General features: G+C 39.0%; 2 protein-coding genes across 3 annotated transcripts in view; one reads left to right on the top strand and one right to left on the bottom strand.

Moving 5' to 3' along the window:
* Positions 1 to 12,697, top strand: part of dock7 (dedicator of cytokinesis 7) — a 41,494-nt gene that overhangs the window by 11,523 nt on the left and 17,274 nt on the right. For both annotated transcript variants that reach the window (XM_083887611.1, XM_083887612.1), the window contains exons 15-22: positions 7,495 to 7,612; positions 7,774 to 7,844; positions 9,099 to 9,237; positions 9,471 to 9,572; positions 9,923 to 10,009; positions 10,782 to 11,013; positions 11,491 to 11,655; positions 12,418 to 12,587. In XM_083887611.1, the coding sequence (XP_083743737.1) occupies positions 7,495 to 7,612; positions 7,774 to 7,844; positions 9,099 to 9,237; positions 9,471 to 9,572; positions 9,923 to 10,009; positions 10,782 to 11,013; positions 11,491 to 11,655; positions 12,418 to 12,587 (1,084 nt within the window). The remainder of the gene's footprint in view (positions 1 to 7,494; positions 7,613 to 7,773; positions 7,845 to 9,098; positions 9,238 to 9,470; positions 9,573 to 9,922; positions 10,010 to 10,781; positions 11,014 to 11,490; positions 11,656 to 12,417; positions 12,588 to 12,697) is intronic.
* On the bottom strand, positions 955 to 3,725 carry angptl3 (angiopoietin-like 3; the record flags this gene model as incomplete). Its single annotated transcript, XM_083887717.1, has 7 exons — positions 955 to 1,139; positions 1,280 to 1,552; positions 2,031 to 2,126; positions 2,394 to 2,507; positions 2,604 to 2,715; positions 2,872 to 2,982; positions 3,195 to 3,725. 7 exons carry the CDS (start codon positions 3,723 to 3,725, stop codon positions 955 to 957), a joined length of 1,422 nt encoding a protein of 473 aa, XP_083743843.1.

The following is a 12,697-nucleotide window of genomic DNA, read 5'->3' as shown; positions in this document are numbered from 1 at the left end:
TTAATAAGGACATTTTAGACATCATTTTGGTCACGTTGTGTTTAATTGCGTCAACATAAATATGATCTTTAAGAGCACATAGCAACTTGACAGTGAGGAATGTTTATGAGGTACATTTACATTACAGTTAAACTAATGGATAAGAGTCAATATGACTCAATAACATAAGAAATACATGGGAATGATGATTGTAAAAATACCAGCATTAATCATATAATAGCATGAACATGGTTTAAATACTTAACAGAGTAAAAAAAAACTAGAAGAAAACAAAGGGAAAAGCTTACCAGTGCACTGCCAAACCTTTGCATAGCCGTTTCTGTATTTGGTGAAGCAAAGCTCTCATTCACCAGCATTGACATATACAGTATGACCTGCCTTGACAGTATGTCCTTTACATGCATTTGGAAACATGCAAGCCAGTTTCACATCATAGAGTTCTATTTAAAATGCATTTTAAACATCACCAAATAGTCAAATGTGTATAACTTAAAAAAAGACAAATCATTGACATCAGTTTTAGAACTAAACTGTAACTTGTGCTGCATTGGGAGATTTCACTCCAACTGCACAACATTTTTTGCAACCAGCTCTGAATCGAGTTGCTGATTATGGATCAATATGTCAATTTTGCAAGTGATTGCAGATGTTGCATAATGACAGTTCTATTGTCCTAGCTGGATCAGACTCAGTAGGTTAATGACCCATGTAGCATGAGTTGCATCATTGCGGCTGTTCAGCACGTCTGACTTGTGGCATTTTTGCTGCAGTTATCTGCAGTCAGGGATCATGTCAGTTTTGGACATACATTTAAACATTGTTTGCTATAGATATCTATGATGTCTGATTTATTTCACATTATGCCTCTGTTAAACGTGTTGGTGGAACACTAGATATTATTACTGTTTGTTAAAGTTGCATGTAGTTTTGTGAAAGAGGATGCAAGTTGTGTATTCAGTTGAGGATTTTAGGAGAGAGGACTGGTCGTAGGCTGATCTTGGTCATCTTTAGGGAGTATGAAGATCCTGTGCTAGGCTTCCAGTGAATGCCCCTTCTCCTTGAAGAGCGACCTTTTGTCCTTAGCCACAAATATCGTCCATTAAGATTATTCTCGCCGCAGCCATTGAACCACCAACCACCTGCCAAAGGGTCAGAAAAAGAGGCGTAATTTAAAACATAATTTATCTGTCTTTTCACCAAACAAGCCGTTATTTGAGCCAATTAAACTTTCATACATATAACTGCTCTTGTATATGCAAGTTAGTATATAACTCTTTACCTGTGTAACTACGATTGCAGTTGGGATTTCGGTTTTTATCATTCATTCTGTCTTTGGTGGAGAATCTAATGCCCGTTATGTTGGCCATGGCATCAGCTTGGTCACCAGAGAAGTTGCTGACTTGAAGAGCGTAGTCCTTGGAGGGACCTTCCAACGAGAAACGGTACTCGGCCCAGTGCTTATCCTCCTTCCAGTCCTCCATATCAACTCGTAGGATGTAAGCTCCCTGCTCTGCAAGACTGTGGATCTTCTTTAAGCCCAGCCAGAAGTCCTCTGTGTGAACATACAGTAAAACAGACTTCTTAGAAGGCAATAAGGCTGTTATCTTAAACATTTATCAATTTCAAATAAATCTCCCATAGGCTTTTAGTCACCTTTACTAATACATATACATGTATTAGTCTTCCTTGGCCTGAGGTAGCAGGGAGCGGTAAGCTGCAAGTTATAATTTTAAGTCATGTAGTTGTAAAAGAGTGATCCAATGTTCATTGCTGCAGGTGGTATTTCTTTGGAACGCAGCACGACTGCACCTATTTTCATCTGAGCTGTCTGAATTCGACATGACATGACAAGTTATCATTTTATCTAGTCAGAGTTAACATGCAACACTATTCTATTTTCTATGAGGCTTTTTGGGAAAGACTTGAACCAAAAACTCACTATTTTGTAATAATATTTTTAATTGTTTTATTTTCTTTATTTTCTTGCGCAAAAGTATGTGTGTCACAACCAAAGTGTAAAAAGTACTCACTTTCCAGATCTCCAAAACCATTCTCATATTTCACCCATGTCTGGTCAAAATCCACTGAACCATCGATCCTCTGCTGGATGACGGTTGAACCTCCATCTGGTGAAAGAGAAATGTATTTCAAGTCACACACATGTTTACCCAAGGATCAGGGAGCTTTCCTATCATGGATAATGTTGTTTATCTACCCTTCAGTCTGGCCTTCATGATAACCTGTTCCTGTGGCTGACTAGTTTGATAACCTTCTCTGTTTGTTCCTTGCCCCTAAATGTATGAACATACCCGTGTTCCTTCTTATGAATGCATTTGAACGACAAAACATGTTTGATGCTTTCATTGGGAACTTTTTCTTGTGGTCTCACCCACCTGAATCCATTTCACAGTAAACGCTGAATGGCTCTGATCTGTTTGGCTTGATCACATGAATTCCACTCTTTGTCTCTCCTTTGTGAAACAGCTCACTGCAGTCCATGGGGAGGTCTGCACACATAACCAACATAAACCAAACAAAGTTTTTAAATTTCACCATAGGACATTACATATTAATACATATTTTTAACAACTGATAATTTGTACCTCTTGTATCCAGGCCAGTTGCATTTTCTGTCAGATATTCAAACATATCAGGAACTGCAGGGTCTGAATCCATTGGCTTGTCAACTGTATCTTGAAAAATGTCATCACTTAGCTGCAAGAAAATTCAAGTTAATCTGCTGTTAGTTAAATTATGTTTTGTTTTTTAAAGAAAAAACTTATTAGTAAAGTAGAATTTCCCTCTCACAGATGGCAGTTGTTTGACTCTGAAAGTCAAAATATGGTGAAATCATGATGAATGGTTGTCTACCTTTTCCTCCAGGTTTTTGATCTTGTTTTTCTGGTGGTCGAGTTGATCGTGCTGCTCTTGCACTGCTTTCAGTAGATTGTTGATTGTTTTCTCTTGTGCTTCAATCACTTGCTGAATATGCAATAATGGAAAAATTGGTTATCCATTGTATTTCTACATTTTACAGCTATAGGTTGAATGTTGAATTCTTAAAAATGTTTTAAAAATAATTGATTTATTTCACGTCTTTTGATGTGCATATCCATATGATCCATTGATGCAAGTGACTGAAAGTTTTAATAACATAGTCAGATGAATTGCATAAGCATCCGCAAGGTTCTTACCTTGAGTGTTGTGATTTCACTGAGTTGTTCAGCAGGGACAAGGCTCTGCGACAGTCCCTTCAGCCTCTCCTCGAGGCTCCCCACCTTGCTCTGCAGCTCTGTGCGCTCCTGCATGATGCCGTTGATCTTAGTGTTGATTTCCAGCGACAAGTTCTTGATCTCCTCATTGTTGGCCTTCAAGAAATTAGTGGTTTTCTTCAGCTCCTCCTCTTCCTCCTTGATCTCTGATGTGACGACTGAAAGCTGGTAAAAAGAGCGGTCAAAGATGTTAAGCTTCTGCAAGATATCGTTGATTTGGGCCTTGGTCTTGTGCACAAACTCCCGTAAACTCTGGCCAAGTTGAAGGAGGCCGTTTGCAAGTAGTCGAACATCATCCAGCATGGCAAAGCGTGACTTTGTCTCAGTAGGACTTGGTTCCATGGTAAAGACCTGTGTGGGCAGAGTGGGCTGCCTTTCTTTACTTGAAGTTTCCACATGGACAGCAGCAGTGAAACTAGCAAGTAGCAGCACGAGACAAAACAGCTTCATCATAAATTTGCCGTAAGATTCTTGGTTGTAGAATAGCTATGACCGTCGTAAACACTGTTGCACACGTTCCTCTACTCTGTGCTGTGCACAAAACTCTGTTCTCGCATCATAAGCCTCGCTGCTGTTAAAATGATGTGAGAGCAGCAGGCTGCTCTGTGTTATATATATACTGCCCCCTCAGCAGAGGAGGGGAGATTTGCTGATCATTAACCCCTACTACTTTTTAGCTGTTTACCCCACCTCCTCCCAAATCCCCCTTTGAGCCCTCCCTTCCCTGAACAAACAAATCACAGCAGTGAGCAAATTACATTTACCCCCGCCTCCTCTACTGTCCATTTAATCCCAATCCCCTTTCCATATCATGCCCCACCCTACACTGTTTTCTACCCGTGGTGCAGCGCTTTAGCTGATCAGCAAAATGCCAACAATGGCCATCACAGGTTTTTGATGGATTGTCAGCCTGATCAATTTCAAACCTTATAACCTTGCACACTTTGCTCTGATTGATAAGGCTGCATGTAATTAATGCCCTTAGGTTTGATTTAATATGCTGCTGAATCAGCCTAGCACCAAGCGGTTTTTTTTTCTTCTCACCCCTTCTCTCTTAGCGTGGGGAAGTGTGTGTTACTGGCATTGGTGTTGGGGTTAAGCTCCTTAGCATGAATGATGTCAGGGTGGAGGGTGGATGTTTACTTATCATCTTGGTTTTATTGCTGAGGTTTATCATAACTTTTTTTTATGTTTTGTTACACATAAATAATAACTAGTTGCCCCCAACATAATATGAGGAATATTCTGTACATTTGATGAGCTCTTTACTTGGAGAAACACCAAACTCAGATTTGGGAGAGCTGCATCTGTGATAGTTCTCAGGGATCCAGGCCATGGCATCTCCAGAAGCTGTACATAAATGTACAGATGCAATTAAACTTGTGTCTCAAAACAGCCTCAATCCTTTGTGTCATGACGTCAGAAACAACATTTTCTGTCTACGCTGAAACATTTAATCACAAAATTCTTGCAGATTTGTCAACTGTGCATTTGTGTGGGATAATCTCCTGCTCTACCAAATCCAAAAAGGGTTCTATTAGACTTGGACTGACATATGGGTTTGTTGGTCAGCTCAGTGTTGGAGCTTAACCTGGTTTAATTTGTCCATACATGTCATACAGCCAAGCTAATGCTGGTGATCCAAAGTAGAGAAGGGAGTGACGCACCTGGTGAATGTTGTATACTGAACTTTTTCTTTTTTTTTCTTTGGGTGATAATGAGAAGGGGCACGGCATAGTGTGGCAAAACCAAAATGTCACATTATGTGATGACATTTTTTGATTTGCCATCAAAATTTAACAGTGGTTGTGAATCAGTCAGTTATGCTGTTGATTCAATCGCGATACTTTTTTCTCTCTGCTTCCACTACTTTCAAAATGTATTTATATATTTTGTGACAGTTGTGCATGAAAATACAAGGACATCAGCAGTTTCAGACATAGTCATACATGCATGCTGGAACCAGTTGCAATTTCCCTCATTCTAATGCTTGATTTGACCAATAACTAAAATTCCAGACCAATGTCTGCATGGGTTCATGCTTTTCACTGCTGCCAGTGCCTCAATGATTGGCTGATTGAATGTTTGCATGAATGAGAAAGTGTTTTCCTAATGAAATGCTTAGTGATTAGCTTGCAGATTTTAAATGATCATTCCTGTCTTGTCGTAAAAAATAAACTATTTTTTATGGAAATTCTACGTTATATATTACCTCCTCAGCAGAGTGGGGAAGTAAGTTGCTTCAAGCAAACTTGCAGTGTTGGTAAAATGTGCTCAGAAGAGGGGGAGAAAGTAATCGCTGAAATGACTTGCTGTAGTATTTAATAGGATATAAATATTTATCCTTTTGGCAGTACTTCCTTCACGATTTCCGACCTCCAATTGGAACTAAAATGTGTCGTGTTCTTTGATGTGGTAAAGGTAATTGCTTTCATACGGAGTCACTCCATTTGTTTTGAATTAGTTTTTATTCACATAGGAATGTCTCCATTGAAAATGAGCTGAACAGTCGCCGTGCATAGCAAAACAAAAATAATGTTACATCATTAAATTTACATTATGATAAATAGCAGAAGATTCCTGTGTATTTGACCCATTACCTCGAGCAGTGCACCTAAATACCATGGTCATCTTAATGAGCTCTTTCTAGTGATTTGCAGTTATACGGATGGATTACCTCATAAATGAAAGACCACTACGTTTTTCATACGAATCGAGCAGAAAGAAAAAACCCTTTCGAAATGAAAAAAATGGCCATAGACTAAATGAATGAACCAGTAATGCTTTATCAGCATAAAGCCAGTAATGATTTTCAGTGTCCTTTATTCCAGCCCAGTGGTTAGCACTGAGGTTTAACAGTGATAATGTGTTAAGTGTTTGAACCTGACCTGACACTTTTGGGGCCTTTCTCTGCACAGCTGGCATGTTTGTCTCCAAGTTCACATTAGCAGTTTTTAACGAACTGCAAACAAATTTGCTAAACAACCCCACCCATCAGTTACTATTCGGGTGTCCACGTCTATGTTTGTTTATTAACTTCAGAGTTGTGTATTCTAATTTAAATAAGAAGTGATTTTATGCGGAAACAGACTTACAGGAGGAAACAGGAAATAGACTTGCTCTTTATCTACCACTCCTCTTCTCCATGCTCCTGACCAGTGAATAACTTTGTCACCAGGTCTCCTTTTTCTCTTTTGTCAAATGGAAATAGTGTGTATCTGCTGTCTTACAGTTGCAAGATCTGTTAAGTTAAGTTTAATCTGGTTAGAAGGAGATACACACTGTACCACTTTGCCACAGCAAAGCCATCTTTGGGTCTATTATAAGATCAAGCGCAACAATTACTTTGAAGCGGCCATTAAAATTGTTAGGACAAGTTACATGGAAGCAAAATCTCATCATCAGACGATTCCCACGCTTCACTGTCAGTTGTGGTCCCAGCTGTTGTCTCTGGGGGGCCGCCCCCCACTGACTCTACTACGTCATTGTGGTTTGTCAGCTGATCCCATGTTACTTTACACTTCCTATTTCAAGTCGTCCTCCATCTTCTCTGTAGTGTAGTGTTGATGGGAAGGATGAGACGGAGGATTTTTATAACACATCTGCTGGCAGTAACTGGACAATACACAAACTCAAGTTGTGCCGTACAAACAGCTGATGCCTGCAATACAATTCATACAAGAGGAGTGTTTACTGGTGTAATTTATGGGATTTTTTTTATAGTTTGTTCTCTAAAGTTTTGGAGAAGTTTATCCTATAATTGTCCTGTAATTCATATGTTTTCCCTTTATGTTGTTGACATTACACTGTCACTTTGTTGTGGTTACAATTTCCTTAAAACCCCTCTCATTATCAGATTTTTAGGCAAATGGCACATATTCATTTCACTCTCCACCTCCCTACTCTGAAAGCTGATTCAGGATTTTTAGGCTGTACCCTCCATGGTTACTGATAGACAGGCCAAGCCTCCTGTATTCACCAATCAGAGTGTGGTTTATACACTATGGCTTTTCCCCTTAAATTTATCAGTTCGTGCATCTGAGGTAACTATGCAAGCAAACCAGGGCAAACATTTTTAAATGTGTTTGATTTTGTCATTAGAGCACGATTTAAAAAAAAAAAAAAAAAAAAGATTATTGCCTTCTTGTATTTATGCTTGCTCTCATTGGACTTCATCATTGATGTGGCTTGTTGTCTCTCTACATTTATGTGTGTTTTTCAGGAATCTGCTGTATGTGAACCCACAGAGTCTTAACTTCGCCAACCGCCAAGGTTCTGCCCGAAACATCACAGTGAAAGTGCAATTTATGAACGGAGAGGATCCAAACAATGCAATGCCGGTATGCTGTGATCATTTGACATAACCACTACTTCTTTCTTGGTTTCTTCAATATTATCAAGTGCCTTGACTCCGCTGAATGTAGCAACTGATTAATTTATTAATTGAAACAGATACATTCAAATGCTATGTAATGTTAATATTGTGTTTATGGTCCCTCAGGTGATATTTGGGAAGTCTAGCTGTGCAGATTTTGCTAAAGAGGCCTACACTGCTGTTGTGTATCATAACAGGCAAGTCACTTGTCTTTTGTCATATTTTGCTCAATTTGGGTTTAATAGTCTCTGCCATGTGAATACCATTCATCAAACATCACCTAAAACATTCATGAAACTAGTCAATAGAAAGTTTCTGTGACTGCTAAGTAATTACATTTAACTTAAGATCCCAAAAAGCTCTGTATTTAAAAAAAAAAAACATGTTTATTCGTGTTACTCTTTTAATGTCTATCATTATGCATTTTATTGCAGTATGATTTATTTAATGGCATCCCTTGGCAGTGATATGTTAACCGTAGATTCTGAAAGTCTGAAATGTCTAGCCTGTTATGGATGATTGGTAATTACACTCACACATGTTTCACCTTCTAATTCAACTTTTATCGTGACATCTACTCTTACACCTTCACTACCCTGCCTTTGATGGCATTCATTAAAGAAAGAGTTGAGTCAACCTTCTGGATATTGTCATGTGGTGTCCTTGGCGCGAGTTTCCTCCATCTGTACATAAGAGTTGAGGGGTCTCTAATATTTTATCACCACTATTAGGTGTTTTTTACGACACCCAGTGGTTTGTCATTTGTCACCCAGGGGTCAAACATTCAAGGCCAAAATTAATCAACCTGTGAATAATGTACCACTGTGAGTAGGACAATCAGACCTGAGACCCTCATACCCAGCCTGTATAGGTACTTATAGTTAATGGTCAATTATAGTCCACATTTCGCTCAGAAATGGCACAATATTTCTTTTGTCAGTCCCTTAAAGACAAATGAGAAAAAAAATGAATGACACTGCTCTCCTTTACAAGATTTGTAGGGCTGTCGCAAATGAATATTTTCACTATCAATCAATCTTGATTTTATTTGAAACAGATTTATTGATTATCAAAGTAGTTGGTGATTGATTTTGTCGTGGATTTCTAATCCAATTAATCTAGTCATTCTTAAAGAATTCTTCTGTAAACCTGGAACGCTTCTTCTTTTCCTGTTATTTCTTTTTGAGGTTTTTCTTTTTATGCTATGTGATTTAAAAAAAAAAGTTCCCAGTGTGAGTTGAGGATTGTTCTCTGACCCTTTCTTCCTCAGGCTCGTGGTTTTGTTGGTGGGCTGGCTGTAGCTGTTGTTGTTTTTTTCTGGGCATTAACTTGCAGTTTCCTCATGCAAAGACAATCACTCATGGTGATTGTCTTTCCTAAGCACTTTGTTGAATGAAAAGTTGTTTGTTGTATCAGGATCTTTATATTTTCTTTCTAAATGCTGTGTTCAGATCACCTGACTTTCATGATGAGGTCAAGATGAAGTTGCCTGCATCCCTGTCAGACCACCATCACATTCTCTTCACCTTTTACCACGTCAGCTGCCAGCAGAAGCAGAATACACCTCTGGAGACGCCTGTGGGATACACTGTACGTAACTGTACTGTAGTCACTGGTACAGTTACAGTAGAGCTAACAAGGGCTGCTAATTTAAATGTGCATAGATGCAGTAGTTAAAGTACACACAATCCTGATGATTAACATGTATTGTGCATCTGAAACTTCAAGAACACCATGATGAATTTAGTAATTGTATTATCTTCAAAGTCTTTTGTAACATTGTGCTTTTTGTCCTCTGGGTCTTAAACTTCCCGTGTCTTCAGTGGATCCCCATGTTACAGAATGGGCGTCTCCGGACAGGACACTTCTGTCTTCCTGTGTCTCTGGAAAAGCCTCCACAATCCTACTCTGTTCTCTCACCAGATGTAAGACCTCAACCACATTTTCTTGTACATAAATATCAAGAGAAAGTTACAATATATGTATTACTTATTTGTATTAGTTATTTCCTATTTATGGTTAGGAACTGGTGTGCTACAAATGTCTCAAGATAAGTGTTTAAACATAGGAGTGTAATAGGATAGAGTATAAGCTCCTTTTCTAAAGGTAAAACATCATCAGTACTCATTAATTTCATTTTGAGTGAGATGTTAAGGCTTGGGCAGCCAGAATATTATATATCCAACAATGCAGTGGCAAGTCTCAGTCTCACATTCTGAAAAATGTTAGTTTTGTCTGTGCATCACAGATTTAAACAATCAGGACTGTTCCTCAGGTTCCTCTCCCAGGGATGAAGTGGGTGGACAACCATCGAGGAGTATTTAATGTGGAAGTGGTGGCTGTTTCTGCCATCCACACACAGGTAACAGTGTTCTTTTAATCACCAATAATGTTTTTGATGATTTATTTGGATTCATTATTGTCACTTCTCATTTGCCCACTCCATCTGTCTTATAACATCTATAATATTTGAGCTTCGTGGAAACTTAAATGTACCTAACATTCTTTATAGGAACAAACAAGAGCATGTTTATTGTTACCAAATAATGATTTTCATTACACAAACATAATCATATTTAATTACATCTAGACTAAAGTGAAACAACATGTAATATTTCTACATGTAAACAGGAATCCCTTTCTAACACCAGTTTATTTGTTGATGGCTTTCACAGTTTGTTATTGAGATCTACTGCATCTCTGTGTCAGCTGTGGTGTGGGGTGCTTGACTATGGTTCCCAGGAGCCTAACTGTAACTAATGTGTTCATAAATCACTGCTTTGGTGAAGATTAGACTTACTGTGTTACTGTGTACTGTGTACTGTGTACTGTGTACTGTGTACTGTGTACTGTGTTCCTTCCTCGTAATGTTCATTTTGCAGAATACAGAGTTATAGACCAATTAGGTCATAGCTTATATTCAAATTATATCTCCAACATTATTTTGATTGTACATTAACTAAGGTAAGTGGCACCCCTGACCAAGCCTTAGCAGGTCTGCATCACCTGCACTGGTGTAGATGTAACTTCTGGTTTTGGGTTCTTTACTGGTCTGTTACTTTCCATCTCTTTCTATACCCTGTTTGTTTTGCTACTCTCCTTTTCACCAAATGCCTCACTCTCTCCCACTTTAGGATCAGTACTTGGATAAATTCTTTGCCTTGGTCCATGCCCTGGATGAGCACATGTTCCCAGTCAGGATAGGAGACATGCGCATCATGGAGAACAACCTGGAGGCAGAGCTTAAGACCAGCATCGCGGCACTCAACTCTTCCCAGCTGGAACCAGTGGTCCGATTCCTTCACCTCCTACTTGACAAGTTGGTGTTGCTTGTGGTGCGGCCGCCGGTAATTGCTGGACAGATAGGTAAGTTAAATCATCACAAAGCTCCCTTTGCTTAGGGGTGATGTTAAGCAAATAACATTATTTTATCCCGTTTGCAGTGCAGTCTGGTACGGCAGCGTACTTTTGATATAATTTTGTTGATAACTGTCGCACAAAGTACATCTGATCTTTTTTTTTTTTTTTTTAATTAAAGCTAATATTATATTGAGTAAAGTTTAATATACAAGACTGAGGATCAGACAAACATGGGCATAAGGTAAGCGCCTCCTGCAGTGCAAAGTCCATTGTTCTAGCGTGTATTGATTGTTTTACTTTACTCCTGAATCATATTTACAATAGCACTATTTATATTGATATGAAGAAAGGCTATAAATATGTATGCTAAGAAATAACTAATCTGTATATTTCCTAGATTTTTTTTTGTGTTTATGTACATGTAGATATGGACATGTATGTCAATTTGCACCTGTCTGTATGCCTACACGTTTGTTTGTTTAGTGAATCTGGGCCAGGCATCATTCGAGGTCATGGCATCCATAGTGAACCGGCTTCACAAGTACCTGGACACCAGCCAAGACATGCATGGCCGTAACAGCCTGCTGTCCTCTTATATCCACTATGTTTTCCGCTTGCCCAGCAATGACCCCAACTCACCATCGCCAGGTATTTCATCACAGTTTACCTACTCACATTCTTCCACGTTCTTTATCTTTTTTTCTACTACATTAATGCAACCTCCATCTCTTCGTCACTGGGTGTCTGTGATCAAACCTACCCACCATAACTTCTCTTTTTTTTGTATCTTTATTTTATCCATATCTGTTTTGTCCTCTGCCTAACTCAGACCCCAACTCATCCTCAACAGGTAGATATGCACTGCTGTGCATTTTTAAGTTGTTTTTCCTTTTTAAAAATTATGTTTTTATGTGTAGTAGACTAGACAATTTCCCCCAGACCCCATATTGGCTCATAATGCACCCACTGCCAAGACATATTGGTTGCTCCACAAAGCCAACATAATTTATGATTTAAGTCCACAGAGGTCTGCTATGGTGGACATGAATGGATGTAGTCTTGATGTTGGAAAAGTGAAGCCCAAGAAGTTGGACTGAAGAAGCAGCTAGCCACTAGGGGGCGACTCTGCTGGTTGTGAAATGAACTCCATTTGAATGGAAGTCTTTGAGAAAATGATCTTATTTTTTGCACTCAATTTATGTTAAAAAATGTCCCATTGAGAGGAAAATAGAAATGAAAGTACGGCAAATACAAGTGGACTCCAGTGTGATTGAGAATTTTAACTTCCAGTTTCAAAAACAGACAAAGTGTTGCTGTCATAGAGTCGATTTTGCATTCCGAAGACTGCAGTCTATGTCCCGTAATAGCTCGGTTGCCATAATTTCCATCTCATCCTGTGTGTTGTACCAGGCCCGGGGGGCTTAGGAGGTTCGGTACATTATGCCACCATGGCTCGCTCAGCTGTTCGACCAGCCAGCCTCAACCTCAACCGCTCTCGTAGCCTCAGCAACAGTAACCCTGACATTTCTGGTACGCCCACCTCGCCTGACGATGAGGTCCGTTCTATCATTGGAAGCAAGGTAAGGTCATCAGTAATTGTGCTTGAGCCTGCCATTTTATTTTATTTTTATCTCAGTTCAACCAATCAATCAATCAATCAATCAATCAATGTTAATTTGTATAGCCCACA

Source organism: Microchirus variegatus (assembly GCF_963457635.1).
Source record: "Microchirus variegatus genome assembly, chromosome: 4".
Lineage (NCBI taxonomy): Eukaryota > Metazoa > Chordata > Actinopteri > Pleuronectiformes > Soleidae > Microchirus > Microchirus variegatus.
The sequence above is the reverse complement of the archived record's forward strand: the minus strand, read 5'-3'. Positions and strand labels throughout refer to the sequence as shown.